At 35.3% G+C, this 13,350-nt stretch overlaps 1 protein-coding gene across 5 annotated transcripts in view; it reads left to right on the forward strand.

Annotated features, from left to right (window-relative positions):
- Positions 1-13,350, forward strand: part of tbc1d32 (TBC1 domain family, member 32) — a 99,014-nt gene that overhangs the window by 54,918 nt on the left and 30,746 nt on the right. For all 5 annotated transcript variants that reach the window (XM_073932914.1, XM_073932915.1, XM_009294920.5 and 2 more), the window contains 5 exons: positions 5,402-5,524; positions 5,689-5,797; positions 10,659-10,752; positions 11,707-11,832; positions 12,898-12,981. In XM_073932914.1, the coding sequence (XP_073789015.1) occupies positions 5,402-5,524; positions 5,689-5,797; positions 10,659-10,752; positions 11,707-11,832; positions 12,898-12,981 (536 nt within the window). The remainder of the gene's footprint in view (positions 1-5,401; positions 5,525-5,688; positions 5,798-10,658; positions 10,753-11,706; positions 11,833-12,897; positions 12,982-13,350) is intronic.

Below are 13,350 nucleotides of genomic sequence, written 5' to 3' on the forward strand. Positions count from 1 at the left end.
TTTCTGGCTGCGTAGCATCTTGTTGTCATATTTCTTTTACGTTGTTTGCTGATTTTATTTAACAAAAGTAGTATAAGCCTAGTATTTAGTGCAAGTTGGTGCTACTTTGCCTTATGGTCAGTGCAGTAAGAGAATGCATTTTCATAAATAACGTTACTTGTTGAGTGCAAAACTTCGTAACATACACAAATGTAAAAGTAAAAATCTTGGCTATGAAATGTTCTGCCCTTATGCTTTGTTTTATTTGTTTGCTCATTACTACACCCATATACAGCACTAAAGTCCAGCATCTTCACATAGTCTTTGGTCTTGACTAGTGTGGTTGAATGACTTTTGTCCTGGGAGCACTGTACAAATGTGGTGGCACTTTTGAAGCATACTCAGAGTCCGTATGTAATATATAGTGTATATATCTATGGAGATTAATAAGGAGAAGAGGAGGTACTAGTACCATGATAATGTGAAGATTTATAAAAAATTTTCATGGCATTGCAATGCAGCTGCTACTGTGTTAAGGACTTTAATACTGTATGATGGTATGCAGTTAATGGGTGGTTGTATATCAAAAAGAGCTGCTCCCTAGATGAAGATGTAGTCAAATATGCAAACTTTTGGAGACAGTATGTCTGTTGTATACTGAATCGATGTAAAAAGCACAGGAGTCATTTCCAAACAAGGTTCTTTCTGATGAATTCAATGTAAACAATCATTGCAAAATCACCGTGGATAAATGTTTTGCCCCCACTTGATATTTACAATCACATGTTTTCCTATAGAAATTACCTGTACAGAATTGAAATGTCAGATAGAACCTTATAATTCTAAGGTGACAATAAGTCTTTTGCTTTCCAAAGAAGATATGAACTGCTTTAAGTCACTAAATAATAATATCATATAATAATATAAAATCACACAAGCCTATTACCTGCCCACATACACTAGAATTGACCATCCTACTCCGAGAAACATTGTTTGATCTACACAGTTTACAAAAGCTTGGCCAAAAAATAAATAAAAAAATCAATACGCTGAAATGAGTCAAGGTTCATTCTTTTGAATTATTGCCTAGTTACATAAGATAACAACTCTTAAGGTAACTGTTAAACTTGCTTTCCATTAGTAGGTTTAAATAGCTGAAATATATATATATATGTATTTTTTTTTTTTAAGTAGCAAAACAAAACCCACCCTGTAGGTGCAGCACATCTGTGATTTGATATAAATGACTCCTTTATAAATGTCTGGCTTTTGGGATGGCAAGGTTCAAGAGGTGAACAGGAGTGTAAAGTAATAAGAGTTCCTGGGTGTGGGCCTGTAGGATATGACAAAACCACGACTCTCCGAAGACTTAAGTGCTGTATAAACAAATCTCACACTCCTGTGTTTACATGGAATGGTCTGTTTTGCGAAACAGCATGCAATTTATGCCTTCTGTCACTCTGGGTGTGTTTTGAAGTCCTTCAGCTCAAGTATTTATTTCTACTTGCAGCATTACAGACTTCTAGAGTATGTATAAATTGCCCTCTTGTGTCAGGTTTAAGGCTTTGCGCTATATTAAAAAATAAATGTATTTAATCAGGATTGTTAGTTATGCATTTAATCTGTATACTTAAAAATCAGTATGTAGCAGTAGGCATTTTTAATTAAATAGTTACATGTTCTTTACTTTTATTGAGTCATTTTAGCTGTCACACACAGAAGGCTTATCGCCATAGCTGACTTGTTTCTCACTTCTAAATAGATTGCCAAAATCTAGTCTTATTATTGCAAATCTAATCTAACATCTTTTACCCTTTGTGTTGCATCACCGAATCTTTCAACAGCCCACAGTAAATACATCTGGCTATGCTCTGACTTTGATGAGCTGAGTGCTGTTAAGATTATCAGCGTCCAAGCATCTGACATTTATTATGCTTTGGATAGCCCACGCATCCTTGTGATCAGAGTCGCAGTCCATTAGCAGCATCTGAAAGCTAAGGCCGCTGACTTCACAGCCACTGGTTTTGGGTGAAGGCACGTTTCAAGGTAACTAGTTACAGATGGAAGCTACTAAAACATCAAGTCTAATGATCAAGAACAAATTCAATTGAGTTTTAGACATAACCAAGTAGGTAAGGCCTACTAATGAGCCATGAGTGGATATTAATGAGAGAAAAAAATGACATTTTATAAATTGATTGCTTTCAACACACACTTTGTATTCCTTACATCTTTTTACAAAGGGTGTTTCTGCATTTTCAAGCTAGAACAGGTCAAAGTGTTGTCAGTGTGTCACGTATTACATTGTACTAAATATTTAAAAGGATATACTTTTAACGCATAGTATAAAAATACAAAATAGGATGCTGTTGGATGATAGTGCATGTTTGTGTAAGATAATCTCTTGGTCTTTAACTGCAAATGAAGCACTGATGCTGCACTGATTCAACCTTCGTCACAGACAGTGCCTTTTAAAGGCTGCATTGAAAATCCTTGACAATCAGCTTTGCTCAGCTGCATTGAATCCCATCGTTTGAAACCATTAGATTGCAAAATCTGTCACCTCACCATCCAGCATTTCACTACCTTGTATGTTTCGAAAACTGATATGTGTCACTATACATACAGAATGTCTTTGGGATTTCATGATTTATTACTCTTCCAACATATATATATATAGTTTTTTTTCTGTTAATGTGTCATTGAGCAGAATTCATAAACCAATACTTACTAATGTGATTTTTCACTATTGATTAATGGCAGATGTCATTATGGATTTTACTGCTGTGAGATATATATTAACATTAATAAAAACACAAGTAATTAAAAAGCCCTTATAACAGTATACATTATAAAAGGTCATATTTTGGTTTTGGGGGTTTCCAACAACATGCTGATATGCATAAAAGGTTAAAAAATAAATAAATAAATAAAAACTTTCATTGCCTTATTTAATAAATAATAATAATTAATATGCATTTTTTTTTTACCCAATTATCCCAACGACTACCATATATTTGTTTAGCAACTCATTTGTTCCCATCCCCTCCTTTGCGTGAGGCTAATCTGTGGTAATCGGTCTGATGACCCAGTCTGTTGTGATTGGTCGACTGCGATCAGCGGTGGACGGGGAGAAACGCCCATCACGATCATGAAGTAGCACAGCATATGTGAGAATGCAGGAATGCATTAAAGCAATGCAGTTAAACACAATCATATTACTCTACTCTTAACCTATCCACAAGTAATAACAATGACACATTCAATTTTAATCCACACATTGGATTAATGCTGACAATGTTACCCTATTTTGAAAATTTACCGCGCCATGCATGTGTAGAAACAGCTGATGGTGGCCATAGCAATAAACAGCAGGAGATTGTGAGCACAAAACACATTTAAATCAATAAAGGAAGAAGTATGTTTTGCGATTTCAATGTGGTTTTGGAAAGAATATGTTAATAGCCCCATACAGTTTTAACCTGAGAGGTACATTACAAACAATAATCTATTATAGATAAAATAGTAATAAACTACAGAAAATAAGGCAACAATTTTAATCACACTTACATGTTCTGTAGGAAGGAGAAACACTTACAGGATCTAGAGGAAGAAGTAACAGGTCCATATAAACTGTAACAGTTGCTGAAAAAGTCCCATACACTTGTAGTGCGTACTCACACTATGCACAGTTGCCTTAAACCGGGCCGAAGCACGCTTGTCCCTCCTCCTGTCTCCCCCGACGACCCACACTCACATTACATTAGGGCCTAAGCACGCTTATGTTATCGATGATGCGCTGTTCAGAAGCGCTCTCGCTCAGCACAGTGGAGATTTCTTTATATCGTTTTAGTCGTTTGGGATGCACTGACATGCAGTCAAATATTTCGCCAAACAGATCAGCCACTTTTGAAGCTCATAAACAATCATAAAGTCCTCGTTCTGGAGGAATTAGGAGGCTTGCTAAAGGTGCAGCTGTCGTGCAGTGAGGGGCTTGCGTCTTTAATAATCTACGACAGTTTGCGTTCATTAAACAGTAAGAATAATTAATAAATCCATATGAAACAGGCCCTTAAAATTCACATCTCGTCTTCGGTTTTGGGCTCAGGTGCACTTTGCACTCACACTACAAGCATACCTTGAAAAAAGCCTAAGTGAACTGCGCTCTGGCGCACCTCTTCCAACCGGTCCAGGGCCAGCCAACTGAACCACACCTGAGCCCGATTCAGAGCACTCACACTTCTCAAACGATCAGGGAAATGGGCCTGGGCACGGTTCGGATAGCATAGTGTGAGTGCGCCCGTACTCTTTGCTGCTCCTTCCTTTAATCACAAACGGCCGACGAATCACATGCAGGGTAGGTTATTATATCAATCACCACAAAAATGACAGGTAAAAACACAGCACAATGTATACTGTGGTATTGTTGTGAAAGTGAACTTTAACCCTTTATTCCCCTCAGCCGCATGTCTGATCATCTTTTATTGATAGTAATCTTCGCCTCATGATCAATCCCATGACCCCTCGCACTTGCTAATGTCTGAAAGGAAAGGTGCGTTCACGTTTTACCAGATCCGGCAGTTAAAATTTGGCTATGTCCCGTATTGACGTCAACGCATGCAGGCAAAAGATCCGAACAAAGGATTTTCAATCATTCTGAGTCGACACAAAAGAATGAATAGTTTTTAACAGTGCGTGGTGCACTTTCAGATTTAAACCTCAGCTAGATGTTCCATTCACCTAGAGCACAGGTGTCAAACTCGGTTCCAAAAGGGCCTCAGCTCTGCACAGTTTAGTTCCAACACCAATTAAACACACCTGATCAAACTAATTGAGTCCTTCAGGCTTGTTTGAAACCTACAGGTAAGTGTGTTGGAGCAGGGTTAGAACTAAACTGTGCAAGGCTTCGGCCCTCCAGGAATTGAGTTTGACACCCCTGACCTAGAGATTTGTTATACACTGCATGAATGGTAATCTTCAAAAACTCAGTGATACCCTTTAAAGTATTTAAAACACTTTTCATCAAAAACACTTGTTTTTTAAAGCATTGTCAAATTTAAGAACTTTATATACTGTATATTTTGTCAGAACTATTATTTTAGTTGAGTTTAAATTCTACAAATATATAGATCCCATCTATATAGCTTTAGTTTTTCTCATGTAGGTGTTTAGAGATCAAATTATACAGCGTGTATAATATACACATAAAAATTGTTATTAATAAATAATTTAACCATGAATCATTATTTTATTTATTTGCTTGCTTGCTTACTTACCTAACTTTTAAGTTTCTTTAAACTCAGAAATGGTAATTTCATCCTCTGTAATTTCTTAAAGTTCCGTGGTGGTTAAAGATAATAAAACAGCATTTTTCAGTAACATAAAATTGAAGTAAAATTGCTTGTTTCATGTGTTCTTGAAGACTCCTGAGTGTGCTTTGCTGTAACCTGGATTCTTTTCTGCTGCTGGAGTCTCAGTATAAACTTACTGACTTGCTGCTTCAGGGTCAGAGGGACAATGTCACTGAGCCACCATCAGGTGAAGGGTGAGTCTTCTCTGTATTCCTCCCAACAGTGATCCTTTAAAAGTAAAAGACTTGGGGAAAAAACAAAACATCTAAGCTATTTATATTATTATTTTATTTACCCATAGGCCAAATGTGTGATGTAAACATACTGTGGAAAGTAATACTGACTTTATGATCCCCAGGGAATTCATCATTGATGGACTGTCTGTGGAAAGAAACCATATCCTAGTTCGAATCTGTGCAGTTGGCGGTCCATCTGAGAGAAAACTTCCCCCCAGAGCCTTGCAGAAAGTAAGAGGAATTTTGTTTATATATACTGTGCATGTTTACAGTTGTATGTATAGTTCTAATAACTGCGTACAGATGAGGATGTTGTTGATATATAGTGCTACAGTATTTATTTGAATGTAACGAATAAAAAGAAGCATACTGTATATTTTACTTAGAAAGGTACATGAAGTTTCTCATTACTGGGTTGTGGCTGCAAGGACATCTGCTGCGTAAGGTAAATGCTGGGATAGTTGGTTGATCGTTCCACTGTGGAAGCCCCTAATAAATAAGGGACTAAGTCAAAGGAAAATGAATGAATGAATGATTTAATGAAGGTACCTGCATCGTGATTTATTATGTTATTGTAAGTGGCTAGCGGCGGCATGGTGTCTCAGTAGTTAGCACTTTCACTTCGCAGCAAAAAGGTTGCTTGTTTGAGTCCCGGCTGGGCCAGTTAGCATTTCTGTGTGGAGATTGTATGTTCTCCCAGTGTTCATGTAGGTTTCCTCTGGGTGCTCTGAATACCCCCACAGTCCAAAGACATGCAATATAGGTGAATTGGATGAGCTAAATTGGCCGTAGTGTATGATTGTATGTGTGAATGTGAGAGTGTATGTGTGTTTCCCAATAATGGGTTGAGGCTAAAAGGGCATTCACTGCATAAAACATGTTGAAATATGTGGCGGTTCATCCCGCTTATGAATAAGGAACTAAGCCGATGGAAAATGAATGTATGAATTAATGTTAAAGGCTGATTTTGTATTTATTTTGCAGTCAATCATCTAATGGTTTGAATTTAAGCAGATAGTTCACTCAAACATGAAAATCACCTTATTTATTTTCCCACATGTGGTTTTAAACTTTGATGAATGACTTTCTTCCATTTTTATTTTGAAAATTACTGGTTGTTGGCACACTTTGGCTTACATAGTAGAGAAACAATAGTATGAAAGTAAATGGGTGCCAGCTACCAGCATTTTTCAAAATGTCTAATTTTGTGTTTAACAGAAGAAAGAAACTCAAATAGGTTTTGAATTAGTAAAGAGTGAGTAAACTATGACAACATTTTCACTTTTGGGTCAACTCTCCCCTTTAGAAAGGTCTCAAATATCAGCATTTCAATGGGGCGAGGCAGTGGCACAGTAGGTAGTGCTGTCGCCTCACAGCAAGAAGGTCGCTGGATCGCTGGTTCGAACCTCGGCTCAGTTGTCACTTCTGTGTGGAGTTTGCATGTTCTCCCTGCCTTCGCGTGGGTTTCCTACTTGTGCTCCGGTTTTCCCCCACAGTCCAAAGACATGCGGTACAGGTGAATTGGGTAGGTTAAATTGTCCATAGTGTATGAGTATGTGTGTGTGGATGTTTCCCAGAGATGGGTTGTGGCTGAAAGGGCATCCGCTGCGTAAAACTTGCTGGATAAGTTGGCGGTTCATTTCGCTGTGGCGACCCTGGATTAATAAAGGGACTAAGCTGACAAGAAAATGAATGAATGAATGCATATCAATGTTCACATCTCCATAGAGAGTTTACTGTCACTTTGCATGTTGTTTATTTGCCTGTATTTCAGATGTGTCTGGGATCATTTAATTGCTGTAGAAGAAAAATCTGTTTGTTTTCTAAATGAGTGAATGAGTTTTTTTTGTAAAACTGTATAAAGTGGTTTTGCAAAGTAGTTACAAAAACAAGGCAGTGGATGCATACAGCATGACAGTTTGAGTGATGACTGAATATGACATTTATGGCATACAGGATTAAAATGAGGCTCTGGTTGGTTGATGACTCAACACATCTTTAGGTGATTACCATGACTGGAACTAAAAAAAAACCTGCAGCCTTTTGTGTCTGACAAACAAAGTCCTCGTGTGTTATTCTTTTGTTTTTCTTTCATTCTCCATTGAAATCAGTCTCTTGATTTGATAATGCAAGACATATTTATTATTGTAGCAACAAAGGAAAAAAAAACGCTTTGGCGCAGTGATAGATTTAGAAAATGTTCATTTCGGTGGGCAAACTAATATGTTGTAAAGTTTTATTATAACTGAAAGTAATTGCTTTTCAAAATGTAAACCTTTTTTAATGTAAAGCATATTTTTCAGAAGCCTTTTGTCTTTCATTTTCAGTGTCACATGATTTAGAAATAATCTTAATATGCTGATTTTATACAGATTATTTTTGTTATTAGTGTTGTGCTGTAATATATTTTATGGAAACTGTTATAAATGTTTTTAGGATTCTTTGATGTGTACAAAGTTCATAGAACAGCATTTATTTGAAATATTTTTAAACAATTTAAAAGTATTTAATGCCATTTATTAATCTAACTATTGTCTGATTAATGTTCAATAATAAATAAATAAATAAATAAATAAGTGTGTGTGTGTGTGTGTGTGTGTGTGTGTGTGTGTGTGTGTGTGTGTGTGTGTGTGTGTGTATATATATATATATATATATATATATATATATATATATATATATATATATATATATATATATATATATATATATATATATATATATATATAGTTGAAGTCAGAATTATTAGACCCCTTAAATTATTAGCTCCTGTTATTTTTTTTAATTTTTGTTTGCAGATTTTTTCAACACACTTCTATTTCTATTTTTTTCACATATTAGTTTTAAAAACTCATTTCTAATTACTGATTTATTTTATCTTTGCCATGATGACAGTAAATATATTTTATTACATATTTTTCCAAGACACTTCTATACAGCTTAAAGTGACATTTAAAGGCTTAACTTTGTTAATTAAGTTAACTAGGCAAGTTAGGGTAATTAGGCAAGTTATTGTAAAGACCAATTACCATGTTTGTAAACATTCAGGATGCGCGCACAGGGAGGTGCGCCAAGAGAAAAAACCGGGAGCGCAAACTGCAGCGGTGCAGTTTGTTGTTGCCTTAGAAATAAGATATATAGATTACACATTATATATACTATTTACATAATGCTTTCAGCATATTATAACAGCTCGTCACCGAGTGATAATTACAGTGATTCGGCAAAATTAACCTTAAAGTGAGCTGCGTTCATCTGACAGGTCCATTTGCGATACCACCTACCCAATGGATATTGCATAAGACGAAGTGACCAAGCATCCAGCCCCAAATATACAATCTCATTGAAGCTCCAAGTGATTTTACAAGAGAGAAGTTAAAGGTCTACAAGTCTTTGGATGCCAACAATGATGTTATGTATGGTCATGTGCAAGAAATAATGGTCCATGATTACCAGATTCAACACTATGTAGAGCTAAAAACCGAGATTCTGCTTTGCCAAAGACAAGGAAAGAAAACATAATTAATGTTATACAAGGCCTGGGTAATTAATCACCAACACGCAAAACGACTGCATTCTGACAGTGAACTGCACCTGTACGGCAGGATATGTGAACGAGGTAAAGTCGGTTTTATATTCGCACATTCGAACTTTCTCCTTAACAATATAATTTCATTAAAGTATTATTTGCAAACTCTAAATAGCGAAATCCTATTAGCAGCCAATGACTTTCAAAGTACAACATGTTCACAGTCAAATAAACTGTGTTAATGTTGTATTCAAGTCACACTTGCAGGTTATTTCAGACCGAATATTCAAAGTGCAGTGGTAAACAGTATAGGGAGTTTGTCACAAGTTGTAACTGAATGAATGTGTGAATATAAAACCAACTTTTCCTTAATAAAGGTAACTTTCACGTTTCATTCTTAGCATTTAGTGTCCACAGTTTAATTCACCATATCTAACTGTTTTTGCTAAAATCATTTCTGCAATCAAAAATGATTGATGTGTAGGATTCAACAAAGCGTGAACTAACCTGATATGACATGAGAACTGCAGAGTCCAGCATTTCTAATTAGCTCCTCACTTCACTTCAAGACGTCTGCAGTCGGTATTAAAGCAGTGTGTGGTGTATGGTAAAAGTTAAGTTTTCTATTTTTGGACTCGAATTCAGCATCCTACCGCACAAAACAACATTTTTCCCATTGCAGCCTGTCCTTTTTTTGCAACCGGGGACCCGTGTGACGTCATGTGTGACGTAGGTTGGTAATTGGTCTATTACGATGGTTTGTTCTGAAGACTATGGAAAAAAATATAGCTTAAAGGGGCTAATAATTTTGACCTTAAAATGTTTTATTTTTGTAATTATTTATTTTTTTAATTAAAAACTGCTTTTATTCTAGCCAAAATAAAACAAATAAGACTTTCTCCAGAAGAAAAAAATATGATCAGGCATACTGCAAACATTTCCTTGCTCAGTTAAAGATGAGAAATATAAATAAATAAATAAATATCAGAGGGAGCTAATAATTCTGACTTTAACTGTGTGCTGTGTGTGTATATATAGTTTCTTGGAGCATTTATATGGAGCTTTTCTGGACACTCAAAGCGCTTTTACACATTGGAGGGAATCTCCTCATCCACCTCTCTCTCTCTCTCTATTTCTCTCTCTCACTATTTTATATTGCACTATATATATTGTTTAATATACCATTTATCGCTATATTTAAAAATATTTTAAAGACTGTTAATTTAGAACAGTGCACATTTTAACAATTAATTATGGGTTTTACTATTTTTGTGTGTGTCTGAGTTGTGACATGTATTTTTTATTTTTTGTAACTTCGTCCTATGCTGCCTGTCTTGACCAGGACTCCCTGGTAGAAGAGATCTCAATGGGACATTGCTGTTTAAAAGATTAAGTAATTAAAATTAATAGTTAATTAAACATCATTATAAAAAAAGATTTTGCTTCCTACAGAATCAAGGTAAAATGACATTTTGCTGCCGCCCTCCTGCTTAAAAAAAACAACTGTCAGAAATTTGGAAAAAAATAAAATAAATAAATGTAAATATCTCATCTTTCTTTTAGGGGAATGACCCTTACCCATGGCCAATGGTGTCCACTTATCCTCTGCCTAAGTATTATATATTCGACGTGCCCAAGATTCTCCGCACTAAACAGGGTAAGAACTATCATTTTAAGCATGAAGCATTATACATGTACCATTGTTCTAATATGTGAAAGCAGTTCTTTAAGTTTACTATTTAGTTCAGCAATGGTTTTACTCTGCAGTAACTTCAAGGACACTTTCTCTCTTTATGACAAACTCATTTCTCTTCTTTACTGTCACGGCGATGCATCTTTATTTCAGCTTGACAGCTGTTTCCAGCTCAATAAATAGGGACTAGAGGTTCTTAACGCCTAGTAAACATTCATCCTTTAGGAACAAGCGTCAGCGTGTGGGTAAAGGCCTATTCAGTGTCTGTTTTTTTTTTCTTTAAATGTTTGCTAGGCATGAGTCAGTTTGCAGTCATACTGAAGGCCAAATTGTTGTATAGTATGTATTTTCAAGTGCCATAAACTTTCATAGACTTTGCAGAGGTAAACATAAAGAGTAAATAACTATATATTGTGTTAATTGTTCATCAATGACATTTCTGGACAAAAAAAAACTGTTGGTTGATGTCGCAAAAAGACAAAGTTCTAAAACTTGACCTTTTGTCCTGTTGACAAATATATAAGGACATTTATTATATTATATTAGAACATATAAATGCAAATAACATTAAATCTGTCAATTATAATTATTATTTCTATTTATTGTAAAATGATAACTGATAAAATGATCAAAGAAAACATTTTATTTTTTATTGAAATGTTCATAGCACAACAAATTAGTTGATACTTCAGTTTACACATCGTGTTAATATTTCAACTTCTGAGATGTTAAGTAAATTTAAAGAATGTTTTACATCATCTGTCTGTTTGTCTATCTGTCTGTCTATTTATTTTTCAGTTCATTGTTATATCTATCCATCTATAAATCCCTGTCTGTCTGTCTGTCTGTCTGTCTGTCTGTCTGTCTGTCTGTCTGTCTATCTGTCTATCTGACATCTGTCTGTCTATCTACCTTCAGAGTCAGAAATTGGTGCTTTCCTCACCTCATCTAAGGAAACAGAGAGAGATGCTAGCTGGATGGATGACTGCAGGAGACAGTTCTGCAAGATTATGGCGACAAAGTCAAACACTCTCACAGGATACGGTATGACCGACATTCAGTCTAATATCCACTGCATGGTGCCCAACTTCTCTAATCTTCTGCTAAATTTTTCTGTATTTAAAAGGGTCAGTAATGAAAAACCCCCCTTTTTTAAACAACATGTCACAGTAAGGTAATACGGGTTAAGTAAGAAGTGCCCAAAGCACAGACTCTAATAATAATTCCCATCCTTTTCAGTGGCAAACCTTTTCTTGCACAATCCAGTCCTTTTCATCACAACATTTCAATTTTGGAATCCTGTCAAAGTCCAATGCAGGCTCTGCAAAAAAAATTGAAAGATGTGTCAGTTTAAATGATATTGGGCTCAACAGCAAAGCTGCAGCTTGTGAGTCAGTGTTGTTACTCATTTAACATGCAAAGAGGGTATTTACATAGAGGTCCTAAAGGCAAAACAGCACAAAATGGCCTGTTTAATTTTAAGGGTCAATGAGATAGTGGAAAATACTCATAAAAAAAGCAAAATTTTGCCTGTTTTAGCAAATAAAAAATGTACTGGAGGGAAAAATAAATACAATTATATATATAAAAAAAAACTCTAAGGTGACCTTTTTATTCAAAATGGAGTTTTTTTGCATTATATTGTTGAACCTTTTTATTTATTTTGAAAGAGAAATCTTATAATTGTTTATTTTTTATTTTTTGTTTACAAATCGCAAAATAGATCATTTACAATGTGACATTCACACATAGTGTTTAGTTTTTTTAACGAGGATCTAGCATCATAACAAGGATTTAGCTTTGTTATGATGCATAACAGTAGTTTTTTTTTCTATTTAAAGATGTGATTCTAACATGCAGTTGAAACCTCAAAATTTGCACATAAAACACAGTTTCCATCTTTTGTTCAATATAACAAATGATCATTTCAAGGGAAACTGGCACAAAGCGTATTTAAACTGAGTGTTCTGTTGCTCAAGACATTATTTGATTTCTCTAGCATCCACTTTTTATATTACAGAGACTCTTTTGCTGGAGACTTGAGGTTTGATTCAAAAGAAATTGCCATAGCAGTTTAAGTTTCTTCTTTTTTATTTGCTGCTCCCATAGTGCTTGCCGATCTGTTGGAGATGGTCGTTCTGCATCTCTCGTCTTCATCCAATGACTGCTTCTTTCCGCCTGCAGAATATAAAGGTCAGTCAAAAGCACTTCAGTGTTTAAAGATATTTTTTTATTTATTATCAAGTTGCTGCCAGACAATAGAGATGCGTGTATGAATTAAAAAATGCACAAGGTTAAATATGCACTTGTGTGTTACAATTACTCTTCTCATAACAGTAAAGTAATTAGATTCTGATAGGATGTAATTGCGTCACATTCCACCGTAAGAAATTCTGCATTCTACCTGGTTAGGACATGCTGTGGGATCACTGTAATAAAATTGTAAAAATCCTTCCAGAAGGCATTTGTCAGCTTTCTGTTCATACAAACAGAATTATTTAGAAAACAGCCGAATAGTTGAACTGCTCAGTAGGTTTTTCATTTATTAAGCATAATGGTTCT

The sequence above is a fragment of the Danio rerio genome, chromosome 20, assembly GCF_049306965.1.
Source record: "Danio rerio strain Tuebingen ecotype United States chromosome 20, GRCz12tu, whole genome shotgun sequence".
Lineage (NCBI taxonomy): Eukaryota > Metazoa > Chordata > Actinopteri > Cypriniformes > Danionidae > Danio > Danio rerio.